The 26,878-nt window shown below is 37.8% G+C and overlaps 1 protein-coding gene across 1 annotated transcript in view; it reads left to right on the top strand.

Annotated features, from left to right (window-relative positions):
• The window catches only part of PARD3B (par-3 family cell polarity regulator beta), a 1,039,321-nt gene that overhangs the window by 678,059 nt on the left and 334,384 nt on the right, over nucleotides 1-26,878 (top strand). The window contains exon 16 of the mRNA XM_080799276.1: nucleotides 330-374. Coding sequence (XP_080655402.1) covers nucleotides 330-374 — 45 coding nt within the window. The remainder of the gene's footprint in view (nucleotides 1-329; nucleotides 375-26,878) is intronic.

Genomic DNA, 26,878 nt, shown 5'->3' with positions numbered 1-26,878 from the left:
CAGAGCTGAAAGTACTAAAAATTAAAAGAAAATAAAATTATATTCAGAGACAATCTAAGGTGTGTGTATATAATAAATATATAATATATAAACATTTTATATATATAGATATATATCTATATAGAGATAGATAGAGATGTATCTTCATAGTTGCCTTTTTAATATCTACCAAAAGATAGGAGGTGCCCCAGGTAGGCCAGGGAACAATTTTTTTCTCAAATTTTTTCCAGTAAAAGATTTAACTTTTTATGAATCTGTTTCAATTTATTGTTCAAAAAATGGCTGATTTACAAGCCGGCCTGATCCTTGTCTCTTTTATTTCTTCTCAGTGTCAGATGAAAGCAAAGTCCACTCATTGGCTGCTCACAAATCGGGTAAGAAACTCCTTGTAACCGACTTTATATTCTCCTTCCTGGAAATTGCTGGCTGTGTTCGAGTAGCAGTTGGAACCTATTTCCATCCACTAGTCACTGAAAGGCTTGCTAATTAATACATGAGATGTCTCTGACTTCCACAAAGATGAATTATTGCTTGGCTGTGTGTATAGTGGCATAATGTATGCTGACTCAAAATCTTTGAGAGGAAAGGATAAAGGTTTCCAAAAACTAATAATTATAAAACCAAAAATCTTAAACCTGTTTGCCAGCTGAACACTTAAAACAACAACAAGGAAGAATTACAAGGAAAATCCAAGAAACTTTGAAACTCTTTCCCATGATGACTTTCACATTACAGTGGCAGAACAAAGAGCTCCAGAACAAGAAAAGTATGGTCATTTCTCCTCGAAAAAGGAGTAGTTTTTTTGCTTGTCATCAAAGAAGATCACACCCAAGATGGCCATTTTATCTTTCCTTAGACTGAGGAATGAGCTCCCTCATTCCTAGAGGTTCTCTGGAGAGTCCTCAAGGATTTCTGTGAGTTTTCTGGGTCTTTCTATGTTATGTGGGAGATAACCTTCCAGTCGAAAATCCAAGCTTTTCTTTCACTGCCAAGTGGTTTTTCTTCTCTCCCCTTGTCCTTCATTGTTGTTGTTGTTGTTGTTGTTTTTCACATTAGTTGAAAACACTTAGAGCTACCAAGCTTGCAAATACTACAGTGATCCCTTTTCTCTACGGGTGTATTATTTGGGGAAGAGTATCCATGTTACTCTCAGGTTTGCCACTCAAAATAACAGAAGAGTTACAATTTGTTGACATCCCCCTGTTTCTGAAACAAAGAAAGTCTTTCCAGTCACCACGTGTCTCCTGTGTTTATGTGCTAATTATGTTTCCAGCAGTAAGTGGCCTTGATGCCTCATTACTTCCATCACATTCCAGGGCAAGATTATGATTTTTTTTTTCTTTTCCTCTTTCTCCAAATTCTCTTGTGAGAACAGCAGGGAAGGGCTGGTTCACAACACTTAGATTTTTTTTTTTTTTTCTTTTCTGCTGCTCCTAATAAAGAGCCTAAGAGGTTAGATCACCCGGAAGGAAAAGATTTCTCTGAGAACGATAAACTGCAGTGTTGCTTTCTCCCATCATCCTTGTCCATTAAATTCTCCACTTCTAGAAGTATTTTTAGGAGCTTGAAGAGGAAGTTCTCATGACCAAGGAACCCCAAGGATAGCCTATATTATTTTCATCTTCAGTGCATCCTAAATGGTACTGCTTATCGTTAGTTCTATTACACAGATTAAGACTTCAAGATTAAAGCCTTTCTATGTACTGGGATGGGCTTCAAGGTTAAAAAAAAAACAAAACAAACAAACAAACACACACACACACAAACCAGTTTTTAAGACTGTTTATCAATCTGTTTTTTTTTAAATGAGCAAATAAACTTTCTGACTTTTTTTTCCAGAAAATCTAATCTTATTCTGATCTTAATTTCCAAACAAGTTTCTGTCAGCCAGTGACTAAAGTTAATGATCCTCTTTTTAAATGAGAACATTATTACCTTTTGCATATCACTACAGTATGTTACTAAGTTGAATGATATGCTTTTATATAGTGTGATATAAAACACAGTAAAAAAGAATTACCCAAAGTATGAAACTTGAAATAATTTCCAAATTGAAAAATGACAAATATGGCATAATTTTAAACCTGTCAGGTTAACTTTTATATAATATGAACCATGCTGCTTTAAATATATCAGGTGTTTTAAAGATTTCTGGTGCTTAATGAACTGCTAATACAACATTCACCATTTTACATTTCCAAGTCCTCGTCTAAACTTATCACGGTGTCATTGAGCTTTTCACTGGCCACCTGTGGAATCAGTGGAAATGCTGAGAACAACCAGAACATAGCTCACTCTGGAGCAAAAGTGGCATATGAGAAAACCCAATATAGATGGCTAACCAATTACCTAAAATTCTATACTCTAGAGTTATATTAAGTGAGAGCACTCTAAAACGGTAGAGACTGTCCTGAGAAAACATAAAGCAACATTAAAGAAAAATCTACAACTAAGATTATAAATTTATATACTCAAGGATATACCCTTCCCCATTTTTTTATATTTATTTGTTTTGGAAAATTCATCTTGAATTATAATGATCCTCAAAAAACTCATCCTTCATATAACCTGCAACTCCCCTACACGAGTAGCATTTAGGCAGAGCAGTTTCTGAGGAGGGGGCCGTGATGGAAAAAGAGGATTAAGGATCCTTTTGCTACTTGTAACATCTTTCATTTACGCAAGTCATCTTGAAAATTCACCTAATATATAACTGTAGTCTCAGTGTGGTATAGTCTGTGACCAGTAAGCAAGTTACCAGCAGGACTATAATGTCTAATGTTCCATGGTCATACTCTTGCCAGTGTTAAAAGAGATCATTCATTGTCTTTTCATTTTACCTTTTCCTTCCCCAAATCTTTCCTCCAGAATATTTAAGTGAAAAGGTGATATCTCTTTGCTAAAAAGGAAGAGTATCTCCCTCTGTCTCTTTTTAAGTATAGCAATGTGGGCAGCTTTCCTACTATCCAAGACCATCAAGAAGTTAAATTAAATTGTATGTGCTGACCTGAATCTATCATCCATCTTCTTATTTGGGGTGATATTCAACATTTTAATAAAGTCATCTGAGTTAAAGTTTCTTCTGAGTCAGCTACTTAGTGTGTAGAGAGCCATTTCATGCCAAGTTCCATCTGTTGGTCTGGCTTGGGTACCTCCCAAATTTGTGACAATATTTTTGGCACCCTTTCCTTGGCTTAATTTTTAAATGGTTGATTTTTCAAAGCTCAAATTAAATCAAAGGCTCAGGTAAGATAAATCTTCCTAATATTTTTGACCTAAAATGTAGTGTCCCCTTACTCCTTCTGGAATCAATTCAGTATTCTTGAGATTTTTCTAACGACCTACCTCAGGGGTTCCCCTGAGTGTGTAGTGTCTCATGCCCTAGGTGGGATGTCTGGCAGCATGTTCTGTTGTCAATCTTGTATGGTCCTCCTCCAGCTATGAGAGGAATTAATGTCTCTGGAGTGGTGAGACCTACCCAGAGCGGTTAGGAACAAAATGCTTTTAGTGGATTCCTTTAAGAAAAATTGCTAGTTTCAGAGAGCCTTAAAAATAAAAATGTGTCTGTCCTTATCTTGTTAATTGACAAAATTCTGACAAAATCCAAATCTTAGTAAATGCAGGGGGTTAAAAAAAAACTTCAGCAAAATGTATATTTTAAGCAATGAAAGCAATTTTTAATAATATCAGTATTCTGAGGGAACATTAGAATCCAAAGAAAATGACATCAAATTTGGCATAGCTTTTTTTAAATTATGCTTTAATTTTGACTATACAGCCTCCTAAACTATATCTGCGAAGGAATCATTTCTTTTCTTTCCCCTAGATACTGAGCTGGCACCTAAACTAATAGCATAAAGCTCCTCCACATTTTAGTCAGAAAGGACTTATAAATTTTACTTTTTTACTATGTCTTCATTTTTTTGTTTTGATTTACTGCTCGGCGCTGTTTTAATATGTATTGACTGTCTGCGGAGATCTTTGCTGACCCAGCTCTTTAAGATGATGCAGTACTGAAGAAAGCCGATGAGTTCTTCTTTATGAGCTCTGACATATTAATTAGCAAAATGGACTAAAAAGCTTTCCTATTTCTATTTTAATTTCGTACATTCTCGAACACCTGTCTATATAGCTGTAAAACAGGCAAGTCTGTAAAAGTAATGGTTGGCAGTCAGTCCAGACCTTTTCTGAGATAAGTTTATCAATTAATGAGCAAATATTCATTAAACAGTCTAGGGAGATGGCTCTGTATAGGTGCCTTGCAGCCACCAAGTTTGCGGATATCTTAACACATTTTACTAGTAAGGAAGCTGAAGCTGAGGGTGTTTTAATACTTGTTCTCTTAGCTTGTAACTAGCGTGGGATGAGGTTATGAACCTAGATACTGTGTGGCAAAGCCTATGCTTTAGCCAATCTTCTACCAGCATGTGCCTAACACTTCAGTCCCAGAGACTGAGAAGAATACCGTCTAGTTGGAAGACATGATACACATATCAAAATATCCCATAAATTCTTACCTTCTGTAACCTACGACTGAACAAGGAACACCATACAAATAATTTCTCTAGCAAACAATTGTAACTCAGTGAGCTTGAGAGGGACATCTAATCTGATCATTCTTGACTTTGTTTCCCTGCATGTATGTGTATTTATATATTTATATGAAAGTGTGGGCCAAGTTAAGAGACATATAAGAGAGAAAATATGCATGTGATGTGCATGTATTATGTATAAATCACAGCAAATGTGCATGGATGTGTATCCTTATGGCAAAGGCTGAAAGTTTAATATGTAAGTTGCTAACTTGGCAGACCTTACATTCTGTTCTAAATGCATTGTGTGTAAACTTTATATTTAGAATGTTCAAGTGTGGCCAAAGAAATCTCTAGATCTTTCCAAAGAAATAGAGCTCTTAAAAGCAGAAGGTGATCAGATAATCCCTTTAATACAAGAGCAATGTGCTATTAAATGACATCTCATAAATTTTGTTGAGTATGCATTTAAAATTTGGAGCACCAACTATAGTCATTTTTCATCAGTCTGAATTGGATTTTTTTCTGGCCTTTTTTGGTTTTTATGGATGAGGAACTAAATCTTAGAGTTAGTGGGTAGTGGCCTTAAACTCTGTTTCTTTTCTCTTCAGTTGGTTAAGGTAACACGATATGGTTATACATTTGAACAAAAATCTTTATGAGGTACTTTCTAAGATTTTGTCACTTGTTATGTTGGATAAATATACCTTTAGACACAAGAAATATATACATTCTCACATCCTCCAGCTTGGTTTACATTCCTGAGATTCAGGATGTTATTTTAAAAAAATAGCAATATGTATAGGCTTCTTCCTATACAAACTTGATTATAAAGCAGCCTATGTGGTAAAAGGTTACTGAATACTCTGGTCCCCAAAATTCAATGAATCAAATTGAATTAGAAACAAATATATCAGTCTTTTTAGAAGTGAGATTTGATTCATTGCTATTCAAATATGGTGCAGGTGTGTGCATCTCTGAATTTCGTGTATAAGTAGAGTCTACATGTTTTTACAAATCAAATTTCAAAATTAATTATTTTAGTTCCAGTCATGTTTATTAAATGCCCATTCTGTGACAGGTGTTATATATCAAGTGCTGGGGATACAAAGTGACATATGACATGGTCTCTGTCTTAGAAAAAATTTTTTGAAATGGTAGAGGAGAAAGACATATAAATGCCTAATTAAATATTGGTTTAGCATCTTTATGTGAAATTAGAGTATAATACAGAAATCTCACAGAGGAAATACTGCTTGATTCTGCTTGGGATTGGGGGATGGCTGTCATATTTCAGAAAGGAAATGTTTCCAGGGCAAGATCTGAAAGATAAATAGAAGCTTAAGAAACAAAAAAGGTCAATGAGCTAACACATTTCAGGCATATGGAAAGTTATGACAACTTGAAACACCATGATATGTTCATGAAACTATGAGCAATTCATTGTGTCACAAATGCAAGTGGAGAGTAACAGATACCACGCTGAGCCTGTAGGCAGGAGACTAACTCATGAGGAACCCCTGCCAAATGGAAAAATGTGAATTTTATCCTACAGGCTCAGAGAATCCAAACTGATAAAGGAGGGAGTTGGGGAGTTTTATATTGTAGTACTATTATTCTGTTGGCTGTGGTGACTTGAAGGACAAAAACAAAAACAAAAAACTGTGGAGAATAGTTAAGGGGCCATTGCAATAGTCTAGAAAAGAGATGATATGGACATAAATTCTAGTGAATTACAATGGAAATGGAAAGAAAAGTAAAACATATTTAGGAAATAAAGCTTTGAGATTTTTTAAAAATTAACTCAGTGGGTAAGTAAGGAAGAAGATCCAATTTGATTCTCTATGTATCAGTCAGCTGTTGCTGCATCTATGCTGCATAACAAAATCAAAAGCAAATATTTCTTGGTCACATGTCTTTTTCTGGGTGGGGATTTGCTGATCTCAGAAGTGTTTCACTTGGCTTAGCTCCAATCTACAGTTTAGATCTAGGTTTTATATTATTATTCTCCTTGGAACAGTGGTTTCCTAAGGAAAGTATTTTTTTAATTAAAATATAATGTATTATTTGCCCCAGGGGTACAGGTCTGTGAATCATCATGCTTACACATTTCACACCACTCACATAGCACATACCCTCCCCAGTGTCCATAACACATCCACCCTATCCCTATCCCCATCACCCCACAGCAGCCCTCAGTTTGTTTCATGAGATCAAGAGTCTCTTATGGTTTGTCTCCCTCCGGATCCCATCTTGTTTTCACTTTTTCCCTCCCTATCCCTCATGACCCTCTGCCCCGCCTCTCAAATTCCTCATATCAGAGAGATCATATGATAATTTTCGTTCTCTAATTGACTTATTTTGCTTAGCATTGTATACTCTCTAGATCCATTAACATTGTTGCAAATGGCAAAATTTCATTTCTTTTGATGACTATATAGTATTCCATTGAGATATATACCACATCTTCTTTATCCATTCATCTGTTGATGGACATCTAGGTTCTTTCCATATTTGGCTATTGTGGACATTGCTTCTGTAAACATTTGGGTGCATATGCCCCTTTGGATCACTACATTTCTATCTTTAGGGTAAATACCCGAAGTGTGATTGATAGGATAGCTCTATTTTCTACTTTGTCAGGAATCTCCATGCTTTTTTCCAGAGTGGCACCAGCTTGCATTCCCACCAATAGTGTAGGAGGTTCCCCTTTCTCTGCATTCTCACCAACATCTGTCATTTAGTGACTTGTTAATTTTAGCCATTCTGACTTGTGTGAGGTGGTATCTCACTGTGGTTTTGATTTATATTTCCCTGATGCTGAGAGATGTTGAGCACTTTTTCTTGTGTCTGTTGGCCACTTGGATATCTTCTTTGCAAAAATGTCTGTTCATGTTTTCTGCCTATTTCTTGATTGGATTATTTGTTCTTTGGGTGTTGTGTTTGATAAGTTCTTTATAGATTTTGGATACTAGCCCTTTATCTGATATGCCATTTGAGAATATCTTTTCCCATTCTGTCAGTTATCTTTGATTTTGTTGACTGTCTCCTTTGCTGTGCAAAAGCTTTTAATCTTGATGAAGTCCCAGTAGTTTATTTTTGCCCTTGCTTCCCTTACCTTTGGCAAGGTTTCTGGGAAGAAGTTGCTGCAGCTGTGGTCAAAGAGGTTGCTGCCTGTGTTCTCCTCAAGAATTATGATGGATTCCTGTCTCAGATTGAGGTCTTTCATCCATTTTGAGTCTATTTTTGTGGGTGGTGTAAGAAAATGGTCCAGTTTCATTCTTCTGCAGGGGACCATCCAATTTCCCTAACACCATTTGTTGAAGAGACTGTCTTTTTTCCATTGGACATTCTTTCCTGTTTTGTCAAAGATTAGTTGCCCATAGAGTTGAGGGTCCATTTTAGGGCTCTCTATTCTGTTCCATTGTTCTATGTGTCTGTTTTTGTGCCAGTACCATACTGTCTGGATGATGACAGCTTTGGAATAGAGCTTGAAGTCTGGAATTGTGATGCCACCAACTTTGGCTTTCTTTTTCAACATTCCTCTGGCTATTCGGGATCTTTTCTGGTTCCATATAAATTTTAGGATTATTTGTTACATTTCTTTGAAAAAAAATTGATGGCATTTTGATAGGGATTGCATTAAATGTGTAGATTGCTTTAGGTAGCATAGACATTTTCACAATATTTGTTCTTCCAATCCATGAGCATGGAACATTTTTTCACTTCTTTGTCTTTGATGATATTGAGATATGTACCCTCTATCCCTACACTTTGAAGAGTTTTGATCAAGAAAGGATGCTGTACTTTGTCGAATGCTTTTTCAGCATCTATTGAGAGTATCATATGGTTCTTGTTCTTTCTTTTATTAATGTATTGTATCACGTTGATTGATTTGCGGATGTTGAAAAACCCTGCAGCCCCAAAATAAATCCCACTTGGTTGTGGTGAATCATCCTCTAATGTACTGTCGGATCCTATTGTCTACTATTTTGATGATATTTTTGCATCTGTGTTCATCAAAGATATTGGTCTGTAATTCTACTTTTTGATGGGGTCTTTGTCTGATTTTAGGATGAAGGTAATGCTGGCCTCATAAAATGAGTTTGGAAGTTTTCCTTCCATTTCTATTTTTTGGAACAGTTTCAGAAGAATAGGTGTAATTTTTCTTTAAATGTTTGAAAAACTTCCCCTGGGAAGCCGACTGGCCCTGGACTCTTGTTTGTTGGGAGATTTTTGATGACTGCTTCAATCTCCTTACTGGTTATGGGTCTGTTCAGGTTTTCTATTTCTTCCTGGTTCAGTTGGTATTTTATATGTCTCTAGGAATGCATTCATTTCTTCCAGATTGTCAAATTTGCTGGCTTATATTTGCTCATTATATATTCTTATAATTGTTTGTATTTCTTTGGTGTTGGTTGTGATCTCTCCTATTTCATTCATGATTTTATTTATTTGGTCCTTTCTCTTTTCTTTTTGATAGGTCTGGCCAGAGCTTTATCAATCTTATTAATTCTTTCAAAGAATTCTTTCAATTTAATTCTTGCAAAGAACCAGCTCCCAGTTCCATTGATTTGTTCTACTGTTTTTTGGTTTCTATTTCATTGATTTCTGCTCTGATCTTTATTATTTCTCTTCTCCTGCTGGGTTTAGGCTTTCTTTGCTTTTCTTCCTCCAGCTCCTTTAGATGTAGGGTTAAGTTGTGTACTTGAGACCTTTCTTGTTTCTTGAGAAAGGCTTGTATGGCTATATACTTTCCCTTCAGGACCGCATTTGCTGTGTCCCACAGATTTTGAACAGTTGTGTTTTCATTTTCATTTGTTTCCTTGAATTTTCTTAATTCTTCTTTAATTTCCTGGTTGGCCCCTTCATTCTTTAGTAGGATGCTCTTGAGCCTCCATGTATTTGAGTTCTTTCCAACTTTCCTCTTGTGATTGAGTTCTAGTTTCAAAGCATTATGGTCTGAAAATGTGCAGGGACTGATCCAAATTTTTGGTACCAGTTGAAACCTGATTACTGACCCAGGATGTGATGAAGAATGTTGCATGTGAACTAGAGAAGAATATGTATTCTGTTGCTTTGCGGTGGAATGTTCTAAATATACCTGTGATGTCCATCTGTTCCAGTGTGTCATTTAAAGCCTTTATTTTCTTATAAATCTTTTGCTTAGATGATCTGTCCATTTCAGTGAGGGGGATGTTAAAGTCTCCTACTATTATTGTATTATTGTCGATGTTTTTCTTTGATTTTGTTATTAATTGGTTTATATAATTGGGTGTTCCCATGTTAGGGGCATAGATATTTAAAATTGATAGATCTTCTTTTTAGACAGATCCTTTAAGTATGATAAGTGTCCTTCCTCATCTCTTATTATAATCTTTGACATAAAATCTAACTTATCTGGTGTAAGGATTGCCACCCCATCTTTCTTTTGATGTCCATTAGCATGGTAAACTGTTTTGAACCCCCTCACTTTTAATCTTGAGGTGTCTTTGGGTCTAAAATGAGTTTCTTGTACACAACATATCAATGGTTCTTGTTTTTTTATCCATTCTGATACCCTGTGTCTTTTGATTGGGGCCGTTAGCCATTTACATACAAGGTAACCTTTAAAAAATATGAATTTAGTGCCACTGTATTGCCTGTAAGGTGACTGTTACTGTATATTGTCTCTCTTCCTTTCTGGTCTGTTACTTTTAGACTCTGCCTTTGCTTATAGGACACCTTTCAATATTTCCTGTAGGACTGGTTTGGTGTTTGCAAATTCTGTTAATTTTTTTTATGATTATTTTATTTTATTTTATTTTATTTTTAAATTTTTTATTTCTTTTCAGAGTAACAGTATTCATTGTTTTTGCACCACACCCAGTGCTTCGTGCAATCCGTGCCCTCCCTAATATCCACCACCTGGTTCCCCCAACGTCCCACCCCCCGCCCCTTCAAAACCCTCAGGTTGTTTTTCAGAGTCCATAGTCTCTCATGGTTCACCTCCCCTTCCAGTTTCCCTCAACTCCCTTCTCCTCTCCATCTCCCCATGTCCTCCATGTTATTTGTTATGCTCCACAAATAAGTGAAACCATATGATAATTGACTCTCTCTGCTTGACTTATTTCACTCAGCATAATCTCTTCCAGTCCTGTCCATGTTGCTACAAAAGTTGGGTATTCATCATTTCTGACGGAGGCATAATACTCCATAGTGTATATGGACCACATCTTCCTTATCCATTCATCCATTGAAGGGCATTTTGTTTGTCCTAGAAGCTTTTTATCTCTCCTTCTATTTTCAGTGACAGCCTAGCTGGATATAGTATTCTTGGCAGCATATTTTTCTCATTTAGTGCTCTGAATATATCCTGCCAGTCCTTTCTGGCCTGCCAGGTCTCTGTAGATAAGTCTGCTGCCAATCTAATATTTCTACCATTGTATGTTACAGACCTCTTGTCCTGAGCTGCTTTCAGAATTTTCTCTTTGTCTCTGAGACCTGTAAGTTTTATTATTAGATGATGGGGCATAGACCTATTTTTATTGATTTTGAGAGGGGTTCTCTGTGTGCCTCCTGTATTTTGATGCTTGTTCCCTTCACCAAAATAGAGAAATTCTCTGCTATAATTTGCTCCAATATACCTTCTGTCCCTCTCCCTCTTTCTTCTTCTGGAATCCCAATTATTCTAATATTGTTTCATCTTATGGTATCACTTATCTCTCAAATTCTCCCCTCGTAGTCCAGTAGTTGTTTGTCTCTTTTGCTCAGCTTCTTTATTCTCCATAATTTGGTCTTCTATATCAGTAATTCTCTCTTCTGCCTCATTTATCCTAGCAGTAAGAGCTTCCTTTTTTTTTTCTTTTTTCTTTCTTTTTTTTTTTTTTTTTTGCACCTCTTTAGTAGTTTTTTTAATTTCAACTTGGTTAGATTTTAGTTCTTTTATTTCTCTAGAAATGGCTTTTATTTCTCCAATAAGGGATTCTCTAATATCTTCCTTGCTTTTTTCAGGCCTAGCTAGCACCTTGAGAATTGTCATTCTGAACTCCAGTTCTGACATATTACTAATATCCATATTGATAAGGTCCCTATCCATTGGCACTACCTCTTTTTCTTTTCTTTTATGGTGAGTTTTTCTGCCTTCTCATTTCATCCAGATAAGAATATATGAATGAGAGAACAAAATACTAAAAGGGTTGCAATGACCTCAGAGAAATATACACTAACCAAATCAGAAGAGACCCGAAACCCAGGGGAGAAGAAAAGGGCAAAAAAAGAAGAAGAAAAAAATATATATATATACATACATATATATATATATATGTATATATATATGTGTGTGTGTGTGTGTGTGTGTGTGTGTGTGTGTGTATATATATATATATATATTAGACTGGTGAATAGAACAGGATCACACACTTGATTTTGGGTGTATTTTGGTCTGTTAGAAGAAACTACCTCCCAAAATTTTGAGGAAAGAAAAACTTATATATATACAAAATAAGGGTAAACATGGTGAAGGGATGGAATATGACTGTAAAGATGAAAATTTAAAAAGATTCTAAAAAGAGGAATTGATAAGAAGTTCGTTGAAAAAAGAAAAAAAAAAGAGGAAAGAATGTGATCAGGCTGGAGACTAGAACAAAGCCAGGCGCTAGATTTAGGGTATATTTTGATCTATTAGAAGAAATTGTATCCCAAAATTTTAAAGAAAAAAAAACTTTTATGTATCCAAAAAAAAAGGTTAAATACAATGAAGGGATAAAATATGACTATAACAATGAAAATTTAAGAAGATTTTTAAAAAGGTATTGATAAGATAAAATAGTTAAAAATTTTAAAATAGGAAAGAGAAAAAATTTTAGAAAATAGAAAAAGAAAAATATAAAATTTAAAGAATTTAACTTTGAAAGATTAAAGGATCATGGGGAAAAAGCTATGAATTCTATGTGTCACTTCCTCCTGTCTCTGGAGTTCTGCAGTTCTCCTTGGTTGGTGAACTTGGTCTTGACTGGATGTTCTTGCTGATCTTCTGGGGGAGGGGCCTGTTGCAGTGATTCTCAAATGTCTTTGCCCAAGGTGGAATTTCACCACCCTTGCAAGGGGCCAGGCTAAGTAATCTGCTCAGGTTCACTCTCAGTAGCTTTTGTTCCCTGAACACTTTCCATACAGCTTTGGAGGACAGGAATGAAAATGGCGGCCTCCTAGTCTCCAGCCCGGAGGAGCCGAAATCTCAGGGCCCCAATCCTGAATGCGCCCTCAGAGAAAAGCAGTTAATCTCTCTGTCTCCCTGGCCTCCGGCTGCACTCCAAGATCACCCAGCCTGTGACTGAGAGTTTCTATAACCCAGCAGATTCTTCTACGCGCTCCCGTGCCACTCCTCCTGGAGGAGGAAGGAAGGGGGTCTGTCTCTCCGGATCTGACACTTGTGGGGTCCCTGCTCGAAGAGCAGTGGCTAGACTGTGTCTTGGATCACGGTTTAAGGTAATTCTGAGCTGAGAGCCCACTCCTCGGCTCCATCTCTGTAGTCTGCTTCCCCACTCCGATACCTGGGAGCTCTGCCACACTCAGTCACCCTTGGTCTTTTTGTGTCCCTGTGGGTCCTGAGACCACACTGTCTCCATGAGGGATCCACCCTCTGCTTAGCCTCTGGAACAATGTCCCTCAATGGAGCAAACTTCTAAAAGTTCCGATTTTGTGCTCTGCTGCTCTCTCACTTGCCGGGATCTGGCCCCTCCCCCTGCAGTCTATCTTCCCATCATTTCAGATTCACTTCTCCGCACATCCTACCTCCTGGAAAGTGGTCGATTTTCTGTTTCTAGAATTGCTGCTCTTCTTCTCTTCTATCTCCTGTTGAGTTTGTAGGTATTCAGAATGGTTTGATAACTGCATAGCTGAACTCCTGGGACCTGATGGTATTTCAGTCTCCTACTCCTCCGCCATCTTGCCTCCCAGACCTGAGGAAAGTATTTTTGATAACAAGAGTGATAAAATGGAAATAGAGTGGATAGAAAAGACCCATAAGCTATGTGTCAGAGCCATGGCACATTAAGTCACATGACAGTGAAGGTATTAGAGGGGATGAGAAACAGCAGAGGGAAGAGTGACAGGATCGCATGAGCTGGGAAAGAGTAGGGATTTTTTATGTGAGTAGATGAGCATTTCGCTTAAAAGCAGAAGTGACAAGTAAGGAGGCCATTAGTGCCCTCCCAACCCTAACCTGCCTGATATGGGTGATAACGAGAGGACTACAGAGGAAGAAGATTTCTTAGTAGAGAGGTAGACTTCAAGTAAGGCTAAAGTGCAGGGAAATTTTTAGAGAAGAGGTTGAAAGTGAATAGCATCTTGTCAACCACAGAAGGATGGTGGATAGGACTCAAAGAAGGCAAGTGGAGGAGTCTGGGATAGAGGGGAAAGCAGGATGCTAGTCACATGGGAATATGGCCAGAGTGGTTGGTGTAAGGCAGCAGGCCAGAGGGCAATAGCTGACTGGGGGTTCTACATCTTGGGAAGTGACTGAGGATGGCAGAAGCAATGGGTCTGGTTTGTTTCCATAGCTCTGCAGTTGTCAAAAGATTAATCTTCGGGGTGCCTGGGTGGCTCAGTGGGTTAAGCCTCTGCCTTCAGCTCAGGTCATGATCTCAGGGTCCTAGGATCGAGCCCCACATTGGGTTCTCTGCTCAGCAGGGAGCCTGTTTCCTCCTCTCTGTCTCTGCCTGCTTCTCTGCATACTTGTGATCTCTGTCTGTCAAATAAATAAATAAAATATTAAGAAGATTAATCTTCACTCTTTGGTGAATAGAGAAAAGGCTTGAGCCAGTTCAGACTCAATGGTGGCCTAGATGAGTTACTTCCTGTAAGGAGATCGTGTCTCTGAAGAATGAGAAGATGAAAATTTCCAGGAGGAAATCATCCCAAGGTTACAGAAGTTTTGAGAAAATGGCCAAGTTTCACTAGGTTTGGAAATTGAGACATGGCCATTAGTTATCAAGTTCAGCAGAACGAGTGCTGGCAGACAGGAGAGCAGGAACAAAATGACGTGACTTGAGGAAGAATGGGGGTGGAAATGTGATTTTTCTAGAAGTTTAATATTAAGAGAAAGAAACAAGATGTGTCTAGAGAATGAAGTTGTTTCCATTGCTCTATATTGTCAATGAGAAGCCCTGGACCATGTTTATAAACTGAGCAGACAAGAGATATTTGTGAATGAAGAAATGGGAAAGAGGGACTTGTAAAGACATAGGATTAAGACTATAGTGTTGTAGCAGTTGGCCTTGAGGAGGTTGAGCCAAGATAATAGGGAAAGTAGCAGTCATGCATGCAACATAGATAAATTTGTAGGTAATAGGAGTGAGAAATTAAGGATATTAATGGTCTCATCTTGATAGTGTCAAAGTCTACATGGTAACATTACAGGATTGGCCATAGCTATCCAAGATACACAAAGAACACTACAGATAGTAGGTAGCCTATGTTGAAATCTGTTTAAGTCATTGAAGCAAAATTGGATGGTAAACTTTGAAGAAGGATATTTACACTTAGACATGCACGCACACACTACAGTCAAGGGTTGGGTTACAAAGGACCTACAGCTTTTCCCTGAACTAAAATGCTGTTTATCTCTTGCAGTTATATTTTCAATTCTCTATTTGTGGTGGAATTAGAGAATGTTAGGGCTAAGTGGAGCAGTGGACAACCAACTTTTTTTAAAGAGTAGACTGAGACCCAGATAGGGAAAGTGACCCCCACCAAAGGCCTAGCTAGTCAATGACAGAACAAAGGCTCAGACCTGCGAATTTATTTCTGCAGTCTCTTGCTCTGTGAATTCCAGCATCATTGCTGCCAGTTTTGCCTGATTTCATTACCTAAAGTATCATTAAAATCCTCAATTGCAGGGGCGCCTGGGTGGCTCAGTGGGTTAAGCCTCTGCCTTTGGCTCAGGTCATGATCTCTGGTCCTGGGGACGAGCTCTGCATCGGGCTCTCTGCTAAGCCACTCTCTCTCTGCCTGACTCTCTGCCTACTTGTGATCTCTGTTTGTCAAATAAATGAAGAAAATCTTAAAAAAAAAAAAAAACAACAACTCAGAATTTCCCCAAATTCATCATGGACAACAGAAAGATAGAGTAATTTGGCACACCAGTCATTTTTCCCTTAAGCTTCTGACATTGAAACCCACCAGGATTGAATAAGCATCTATATACAAAATTTCATATTACATCCCAAGTTTATACAGACTGTCACAAAATCTGTGTTTGTGTATAGTTTCTATTTATTATACTTTTTACTTTTATTATGGTGTTCTGTTTCTTTTTCCTATAAATATAAATACACAGGACAAATTATCTGAGTTCCAGTGGGCATTTGTTGATTTGGTATATGTTGGTATATATTTTTCCCTATGCCCTTATATGTCCATATTTACATTACAGACCTCACAGTAACAAATATCTTTTATATCCTGTCTCTCTCATTATCCAGAATAGGACAGCTTGTCCTTGGAGATAAAATTTAGTTTGCTTAAGTATGTGTTGATTTAGACAATTTATAGTTTCTAAAATGTTTTGAATTGTTTGAACAAGTGAAAAGTAATTTCATAAAGAGAAGAGCATATTTCTATATATGTCAGATTCTTCAGATGTGACTGAACTCTCAAACTTCACCATCCATGGGGAATACGTGTCTTGTACATTTAGAAACAGTGGTTTGGAACTGACAATTCTAATAGTGTTTCTAAATGCTAGAATGAACATCCGCGGTGAGAAATGTTATTAGCTGATTACATGATGGTTGATAAACACGAAGTGAATGTTTGACATCAGCACTGTGCTAAGGGCTGAGCTATCTGTACCCAACTTTGGATTAGCTCTGCAAGCAGAGAAGAACAATAGTAACAGCACGTAAGTCACATAAAAAATACACTAAAATGCCACCAGTAGTCAGAATATTACTGTATGAATTTGGATGTACCATGGGCAAAAACAAATCACATTCTTGAAAACATAGTAACTATACATTTTAACCTGCAATATGAACATTGGCTCTGTCCTCTTTACATTCAGCTTTATGACGTCTTTAGTCAACTTTTTGCAGTGAAATCATTACAAAAAAGCACACTCTTTGCTTCCTGGCTTTAAACAATGGCAGCCCTTCATGAAGAGGAGAATTGGAAAGAACGGGAAAGCTGTTCAGTGCCTGCATAATTATTTAAAAGAGTCTACATTGAGACCTAGAACTTAAAATCACTCTTCTACGGAAGGGATTTCATGTGTAACTTTGTTGTGGAGGAAAAACCAAGACTCTCTGACCACAGTGACCCAGAGGGATTTTCAAATTTTGTCAAACTCTAGTCTGCCAGTGTTAACTGAATGGCAACTCATCCTAGCAATGGTTTTAATTCTTTAGTTTTCTTGCTAAAAATCAGCCAATGAGGATATTGGAAGGATAGGTTTAAAACCCAACCTGGGAAATTTAAAGATGAGCTCCCAAATGATAGACTACCCAATCTATGTTAAGTAATATATGCCAAAGCCTAAATTTTGTCTTAATATCTGATAAATTGTCAACTAATCATAAGAAACATTTAGGATATATTGGCTTTGATGATGTCGGTATTACTTTATATTAGGTGACTTATGTGTATACACATTTGAGTTTCATAAAAGAAGACTATTTTATGCAGGCAAGGAAGGAAAGCATTAAAAGACATGCATTTCAAGAAGGGTATTGCCTACTTAGGAAACACTCATTTGTTCCTGTATTTAGGCTTCATGGCCACGAAAAAATTTCAGCCTCTTCAACAAGTTGTACCATGCTGTCCGTCACCTTCTCAAACCCTTCCAGACTTGTCCCTTCTCACCATCACCCGCCACCCCACCCCACTTGCCTCATCAAATATGTTCCCCACTCACAGAGCTACTCACTTTTTTTTTTTTTTTTTTTGGAGGACAAGGGGGAGGGACAGAAGGAGAGTCTTATGCAGTCTCCATGCTGAGACTCAGTCTCACAACCCTGAGATCATGACCTGAAGCAAAATCAAGAGTTGGTTACTGAATCAGCTGAGCCACCCAGGTGCCCCGAGAACTACTCACTTTTGTCATCAGACCGAATCTCACTCTTTCACACCTAAGAGCCCCGGCTGAACTCTGTCCTGAGAACCCTTCCCCACCACCCTCAGGCAAGGATCCTTTCTGGGAGCTAGCCTTGGGTAACTTCAGTGTCTTCTAGACTCTGCATTTGTACTATTTAACGTCTCTCAGCCCTTCTTGGCTTAACTCACACTTCTGTTCTACAGTTGGTCAGCCCCCAAGGTCTCCTGCAAGTGGTTGTCAACCTCCTTTAATCAGCAGTTGTGTGGCTCCCTAATCCCTTTTCTTATACAGACAGAACTCAGTTATCTACCACATAAGGGGGAGTAACCAAGGATGAGTCATTTACCAAACCAGTATTTGATGAACACCTGCTGCGTGCCAGACACTGCAACAGGTACTGCAGATACAAAGTCGCGTCGGGTACAGATTCTGCCACTAGGGAGCTTACAGCTGAGTAGCAGTGATGGAAATGCGCGTGGCGGAAAATTCCAGGTGCTTAAGTGTAAGTGCAAATACATAACAAGTAACAGTGTTACTTGTACATACATATGAATACATACAAATACATACAAGTAACAGTGCGTACCTTTACTGAGAGGAAGAAGACAGAGACCGAGGGACAAGGGAGATTTCTGCTTTATCTACAGTATCTGAATTTTTACATTGACACTAAGTTTAGGTACAGATTGGATAATGAATAATTAATGGATTTTAAAAAATAAAAACAGGGGCACCTGGGTGGCTCAGTGGGTTAAAGCCTCTGCCTTCGGCTCAGGTCATGATCCCAGGGTCCTGGGATCGAGCCCCACATCGGGCTCTCTGCTCAGCAGGGAGCCTGCTTCCCCCTCTCTCTCTGCCTGCCTCTCTGCCTACTTGTGATCTCTGTCTGTCAAATGAATAAAATCTTAAAAAAAATAAAATAAAATAAAAAATAAAAACATTTTTAAACTTTGTAAACCTTCCCATGTTGAGTCTACTAACAGCAGTGTTGTGCAAATGGGAGCATGGGGACTGTCATAGAGTGTGTACAGAAGAAGCAGAGGACAAGGGATGCTTTCTGGGAAGAAAAGAAAGAGGCTGAATCCCTGAGTCATGCTGGGAGCCTGCTTGAAGCCCAGAAGTATTTCAGGGTGAAAGGAATGGAGAGTGGTTTACCCACAAGACACTTCATTTGTAGGTTGCTGGAGAAAGTGCCAGTGAAAAACGTACTTAGGGAGTTTTAACTGCCCCCATCAAGTTTTAGCATCCTAGGTGGTAGAAACTTAGTTCTTGTAATTCATTCAATAAGCCGCCCACACAATGCCATATATTTAAAAAGGTCTTTTTTAAAAAGTTCACAATGACCCAACCATGCCCAATATTCAGAATTATAATAAAAGGACTAATGACGAATATGTAAAAATTAAAGAGAGAACTGTAAGCAACCTAGATTACTTCTCCTTGCTAAAATAAGCAAATGCAAATTCATTCCCACTCTATTGATAATTAGAAACCACACACCCACACAAAACAACTTAAAAATTCCACCCCATCAAATACAACAAAGCTGTTTAAAGTTGCCTTTTGAACAAAAAAAAACCTTTTATTAACCAGTCAGTTAAAAAACAAAACAACCCCCCAAAAAGGGTGTATGCCTTTTTAAAGCAGGCCAAGCACAACTGCAAAACAAGAGGGTAAGAAAAAGCAGATAGTTTTGTAAAATACCATGATATGCCATCAGGGAGTTGTTGCAGGCATTTAGAAATATTGGTGTCAGGGGTGCCTGGGTGGCTCAGTGGGTTAAGCCTCTGTCTTCAGCTCAGGTCATGATCCCAGGGTCCCAGGGTCGAGCCCCGCATCTGGCTCTCTGCTCAGCAGGGAGCCTGCTTCCTCCTCTCTCTCTCTGCCTTCCTCTCTGCCTACTTGTGATCTCTGTCTGTCAAATAAATAAAATCTTAAAAAAAAAAAAAAAAGAAATATTGGTGTCAAACTGGTGCTAGAGGCTTCTTACGTGCTACACTGACAGACCTCAGAGAAGATGCTCCTATTGGCTGGTATAATGGTGAGTGGTCCCTGAACTCTGGTAATGATTTATATGGGCAGGTACTTATTTTTTAAAAGTATATCTCTATATGAGCGTGTACTAGTGAAACAGTTTTTCCATTTGTGATAGTACTGCATGTTTTTAAAATAAAATTATTACAGAGAAAACTAAGAGTTGAAGATTCTTGGTAAGGAAATTCATAAGGTGATAGGTGAATGTGGCAAAATATTACGGCACAGTGGCCCCAAATGCTGAAGTTTGGGAAACACTGATCAGTGCTGTGTTTCCATCAGCATTCTGCAGTGTCCGTCAGCATGCTTCTTTGCAAAGCTCAAAAAATCTTAGTTTGAGAAAAGCACCTCCACTCTGAGGTCGTTAGGCTGTGTGATACGCACAGCTGGGGCCTCATTTCCTGCAAATGCCTTCAATTCCGGTTGAACACTGGGTTTTTCAACAAAAGGAATGTCCAGAGCTTCCACTGTTTCTTACCGTGGTAACTCTTAGTCAAGGTAAACTTGAATTATATTTTCAAATATTCCTCCAGCAAGCCACCTTAGCAAAGACGGAAACCAAGAACGTAAGAGATACAGTAGTGCCCTTCGTGTGAGCCTGGAAAAGTCTTACCAAATGCAGAGTTAGCCTTGACTTTATGCTTTTCTCTACCTAGGACATTAATCCAGCGGGAAATTAGGTTGGGCCCACAGGAATACATCCCAAAACTTCACTTCCCACGCTCACGCAAGCAACCATTACCTCACGTCTTCAGGTGCCTCCTCAGTGACCCACACTCTTCTGCCCTCTCTATAGTTCTGCTCTCCCCCCCAGGAGCCAAAGGGATCTTTGGAAAACATGAATCAAATCGTGTCCCTCAAATGCTTAAAATTCTCCAGTGCTTCTCATCATTCATAGAAAATAACCCATATTTCTTAGCATGATCTCCAAAGGCTATTTCCTCTGCCTGGCCTATGTCTCTGAACTCGTCCCCATGCTTCGTCGTCCTCCCAGATGCGTGACCTGTGCTGCCTGCTTTCTATCTCTGGAATAGGCCACCTTGTTCCCTCTCTGGGCCCTTTTGTACATTTATTTCTTTTGCTCAGAGCAATCTCCCTCTACTTCGTGGGGTTGGGTTTTTTTCTTATTCAGTTCTCAGGTCAAAGGCTGTTTCCTCCAACATGCCTTCCCTGACCACCCCATTTAAATAGAAAATAAGTCAGTTTCTATTGCTTACTCTGTGTATTTCCTAATAGCACGTATTACAGTCTGTAGTAAGAGTGTACATGTGTGTGTGTGTATGTATGTATTTGTAACCTGCTATCTCCCCTCCCCCTAGAATGTAACCTCTACAAGGGCAGAGACCTTGAACCTCAGTCCAAGAGCAATGTCTGATAGGGAGCAGGTGTCCTTTACTCAGTGTCTGTTATGTCTTCTGCATATTTTTACTTCTAAACTTCCCACGTTCCTTATGCACCTGTATTGTCCTAACAAATAGCTGGGTTGTGTTTTGTTCTGGCAATCTGAGTTGTGATGGGAGTTTAGCACATTACACTTATGAAGATTACTGACATAGTAGATTATGTTTATCATCTTATTTTTATATTTAAGCCACTTCTTAATGTCTCTTTTTCTTTTTATCCTCTGGGGGTGAATTCCTGTTTTCCTTTGTTTTTATCATCCTATTTTTTTCTTATATTGGTTTGGAAATCATACACCAACTTTTTATCATGCATACTTAACAAAATATAAAATTAGTCCTCACTAAATTCTTTTCCCAAGCAATACAAGGAACATAGAACACTTAACACTCCTTACCCTCTCCCAATTTCTATGTATTTTCCATTTTATTTCTTAGCTATTAATCCCAGAGGTTACCTGTTAATTTAAATGTTCTATGCATTTAATACTTATTTCGCACGGACCCATAGATTTACCAGTTTCTTTTCTTACCATTCTTCTTCGTATCTCAGACCTTCCTTTGGGGGTCTTGTACCTTCTTTCTGAAGTATGCCATTGAAGATATTCCTTTAATGATGGTCTACTGATTACATTCTTGTGTTGTCTGTCAGAAGATGTCTTGTTCTTGACAACCAGTTGTGTTAGGTATCTAGTGTTAGGCTAACAGCTCACTGATGATGTTGTTCGGCTTCTCCTGGGAAAAGTCAGCCATTGGTCTCGTTGACATCTCTTTACCAGTGATCAGTCCTTTCTCTCTGGATACTTTTAAATTCTTGTTGTCTTTGTTGTTCTCTACAGTCTAGGTCTTGCTGTCCATTTCCTTATGTTATCATTTTTGGTAGATGGTGTGCCTCCTGTGGCTGCCTGTTAATGTTTTCCATCACTTCTGGGAAATTATGTCTGTTAATGTGCCTCTTCCCCATCCTGTCTTCTCCTTGTGGAACTCTTACCAGATGTATATTAGACCTTACTGTTCAGCCACATCTTTTACACACTACTTCATATTTTTTGTCTCCCTGATTCTGAGCTTCATTGTACGTACTTTTTACAGACCTATCTTCTAATTCCAACTTGGTGTCTAAATCTCTTCCATGTTTTTGCTGACACTCATTCATGGTGGCTTTCTTTTTTATGAATTTGGTAATTTCTGTTTAGAGTGTCATATTTGGTTGGATTGAATGTGTGAGGATCTTGAGGAGTCAGATTTGCATGTGCTTTTCTCCAGAAAAGCTTTAGATTTGCTTCTTTTGGGGTTCTAGAGTATGACTAACCTGGGACCACTTTCATATAATTTCTCAGCTGACAGCTTAGTTAATTATAGAAGATAAATTTCATTTCATACCTAGAAGGGGACAGCCCTGTGGTTATAAATTCTTAAAGAGAATGGTGGCTTTCTAAACTGTTATTTTTCTTATTTAAACCAGAGTAAAGGCAGATTTTCTTGGATTCCTTTGCAAGGAAAGTGTATTGAGGGTATGAGCTTATTCAGCTCACTCTTCTGTCTGGGTTGTAGGTCTTTTGGGGGTCACTACTTTAACTCTCCTACTTTTGACTCTAACAGATCCTCTAAGATATCACCATCACACTACCTCCCCATGCTTCAGACTCCTGGTATCAGCATTTACTTGAAGGGCAGTTTCAACCTGCAAGATTGGTTACATAGCATCTTTCACTCTTGGTTTTTTATTCGTTATTTTTTGTTCATTGAAAGGCTTTGCTTAAGGATTTCCTTTAATTTTCTATGAGCTCAACAATGCATTTAGATGTATATTTGTTTTAATTTATCTAAGATCTGTTTGTATTTTTGTCATCACAATTTGGAGAATTGATACTTTACTGGAAGAATTCTAGAGTCTAATTGTTTGCTGAATGAATGAATAAATGAATGGTTATTTTTTATAAATGGCTGAATTCAAATTAACCATTGGGTCCAGTGCAGATCGGAACACACATTAAACCAGATATGGTTTTATTTCACTCAGTCTGGATTACTTTTGACAAACCAACTTAAAATATTCCTTAGAAATATATGGAAAGCCACATACCGTAGGAATAAAGTGGGGGATGATGTCCATAATATGCTGAGAAAGTTTGAAATGGAAAATTCCCTTCAACAAGAAACCACATAATAAAAAGTTCTGGTTATATTTGTAGTTACAAGCTCTGGTTTATTACTCTGTCTAGAGATTCTTATAATGATTCATTGTTCTAGGAAGAAATAAAATAGGGTTCACAAAGGAGCTTTTATCAGATTATAATGTACCCTGCCATAAAGTGGGGAAGAAGAGGCTTATCTGGCGATTTGTTGTCACTGCCTACATGAGCCGTGGATCAGATACTAATTAGAATTCTTTCCGAACCTCTGGAATGCCCTTCAGATGGAATTCCTTGCCACGACCACACCCACAGAGCAGTACACGAGAAGGTTGTTTGATAGGTCCTCTAGGTACTAAAACACATCAAAACCAGCCCTGTTCATTCTAACAAAAGCTGTCCTTCCATATGTTCTCCTTTTTACACCAAATGCTCTTCATTTTTTCTTCTTTCTGAACACCAGACATTCTGATACTTTCACAGAATTTTTATGTAACTTATCAGTTATGTAAGACTCATGTTGCCATAGCACAGGTGTTGAGATTGGCCAAGGGAATGCCGTGACAATTTGGGTGAAGTCAGCTCGCAGTTATATTACGGAAGAGCTGCCTTTACTATTGGAGCCTACAAGGATCAAGGAAACCCCATCAGTTCCCTGGAATGAAGTACTAAGTTGGTCAACTTTTGGAAAACAGATGATATGTTACTTGACTGTATTTTTCTTCTTCTTTCTCTATGCCTTTCAGACTTTGTTTCTATGAATTAGAATTTCTGGGCATGGCACGCTGGCTGGCATGGCACACACAATACCCTTGGCTCCTAAGAGGTCATGAATTTGGATCATTTCCCAGATTATACATCTGCCCCTCTAGCTTGCATCTCGGAGCATATGGCTGTGGCAGAGGGGGCAGATTAGAAATCATCTCTGTAATGCTTCCAAAGTGTAAGAAGGAGGAAGTTCCATTCCATCTGGTCATAAAGTTGTTACCTGAGTGTTAAAAGGGCATGGGTAAAACTATGTTCTTGTGAATTGTTTTCAGTAAGTTAAAATGCAATGAATGCCTTGCAGTCATAGAAGCCATCCTAAGTACTATGTAGTAAGAATGCACAACAAGAACAATCCTGACCTCTCTTGTTAGAGAACTCACCTGTCATTTGAAATGACTACAGCAACACCTGGAAGGAAGGACAGCTTGGAATGGCCCATTTATTGCTTTACATTGTATCGCTTTCTCAAGTGCTGACAAATAATTTTCCTTAAAAATTTGACTTCTTTATGCAGATACTTATGGGAGTAATCAGTTCATTTCAGAGAATGTCATCCACCAGCGTTTCTTCTGAAATTGTAAAATGTAAGATTCTGGAAACTATAGAATGCTACCAAAAGGCACCATAAGGCTAAGTTGAGGCCTGGGGTTACCATGCAGCTGCTGTGAAGGAATGCTTTTGGGTCAGGGGAAATATCGAGAGCAAAAACAAGTGAAGAAAAGGAGGTGGAATGTTAGAGAAGATGTATCACTCCTTCTTCTTAGCTAATCTGTCACTTGCATTCGGAATTCATCCCCAACTATTTCTTCTTCCTTCTTCAATCAATTCATGGTTCTTTCTCTTCCATCTTCATATTCTCCATCATCATCAGCTTTTTCCTTGAATCCAAGGAGGAATAATCAAGGTAAAAAAGAAATGGTGAGCGTGGACACAGAGGAAGTATATGGAAGCAGAGATGACAGAGGAAGGGAGGTCTGAGGAGACTTTTTTCCCCTTGCTAAGGGGTTTCACTCTTTATCATTTAAGTAGCAGATAGAGGGGCCATGTGAAAAATAAATACCAGACCTTGTCATTTTCTTTCTTGAGAGCCTTTACTGTGAAACAACTAGAGAGCCACATGCAAAACAGCAAAGAAAGAAAGAAAGAAACAAACAAACAAACAAACTTCAATCTATTACTTTACACTACATAAGTAATTCAGAATGGTTCATAGAGCTAAATGCAAGAGCTAAAATGATAAAACTTCCAGAAAAAAATAGAAGACGTTTTAGTGATAGTGGATTAAGCAGAACTTTTTCTAAGACACAAAAACCATGAAGTGTAAAAGAAAAAAAAAACTGAATTGGACTTTATAAAAATGGAAAAAAGTCAAATTAGACTTTATCAAAATGAGATAGGTCTTCTGTTCAAAAGTTGCTGTTGAGAAATGAAAATGCAAGCCACAACTTGGAAAATATTTGAAAAATATATATCCAACAAAAGGTCTGTATCGACCATATAAAATTTCCGAACGCCAGGAACACCAGTGTTTAAACACAAGCGAAGGATCAGCTAGATTACTAAGTCATTTTAGATAAGCAGCAATGAGAGATTGAAAAAGATTGTTAGGGAGAATAGGATAGAATCAATAAAAGAATTATGAAAATGTTGCAGAGATGGGGTATATAGGACTTGAGAATTTCTTGTATTGTGCAACAAGAGACAGAGGTACTCAAAACCTTCCTGACAAACAGCCAAATTATGAGCGAAGAAGCATTTGAAAATATGAGTCTGGAACTTTAGAGAGAGGTCAAGGTTAACATTGTAGATTTAGAAGTCATCTGCATAGAGGTGATAGTTGAATCTTGGATTTGTTCATAAGATTGCACAGATTAAATTAAGTAATAATTCTTTAAAAGACTTAGGAGCGATTAATTCATTTGGTTAACTAAAAGCCCAAGATGAAGGCAAAGGCAGTTACTAGAGTTAATGCTCAATCTCATTTTTGCTATTATCATGTTCAGTGGCCTGAAATGACTAGGATTTTTCTCTGAAAATGAGCAGCTGTGTGGAAAGCAAAATTCCAAGCAGTTACAAATGTAAGACCAAGTTAAATCAATGTACATGTTTATATTCACAAAGGATCCTAACCACATAAATGAAATATTTGTTCAAGTCTTTAAATATTATGGGATAAAAGTCATTTTGCAAAGGAGTTTGTACTGATTTTGCCAATATAGGCCTGTGTTTTCTTTGAAAATGCAATTATATACTTATATTACATAGTTGTCTGTTTTTTGATCAACTGACAACAGTCCACTTACACACGTATTTCCACTTAGTAAAAATAAATCGGAATGAATAGTGATATGTTCTTCCAAAAGTATTAGTGATGTAAGTATACAGCTTTTTCTGTTTTTTCCAGTTTTCATCTTCAGTGATGAAAGGCAGATTTTCTTATTATCCAGAAATATTTTTTATACACAAACATAAAAGGTACGGATTTGCAAAGAGTGACTTTATTATATCTATTATAAAATAGTAATTCATACTGTACACATGTAAAATCATGTATCTTAATTTGCCTTCTCTTTATGCTTGTGTTTTCTGGGTATTAATGCTAAAGTTTTCACAAAAATTGCTCTAAGCTTCGCTGTCCTCAGAACAAGCAGGACAAAAATACAACAACCTTGGAACTGTGTGGAGACAGCACCCATGGTTTACTCCAAGATAAATTAATATTTTATATTTTTTTAGTCTTAGACAAAAGATTTCCATGAATGAGTGTAACATGCCTACTTATATGTGGCCTTGGGGAAAATTGGGGTGGTACACGGAATAGATGCACTTTCAAGAATGAAAATCTTATAATCAGTCTCTAAATGTTAGTAACAGTCTGGAATATTTGCTTTTGAAATTAATGTGAAGGGTTCTGCAGCTTTTTCTTCATTGAGTTTT

Source organism: Martes martes (assembly GCF_963455335.1).
Source record: "Martes martes genome assembly, chromosome: 3".
Taxonomy (NCBI): Eukaryota; Metazoa; Chordata; class Mammalia; order Carnivora; family Mustelidae; genus Martes; species Martes martes.
This window is presented reverse-complemented; position numbering and strand designations above follow the sequence as displayed.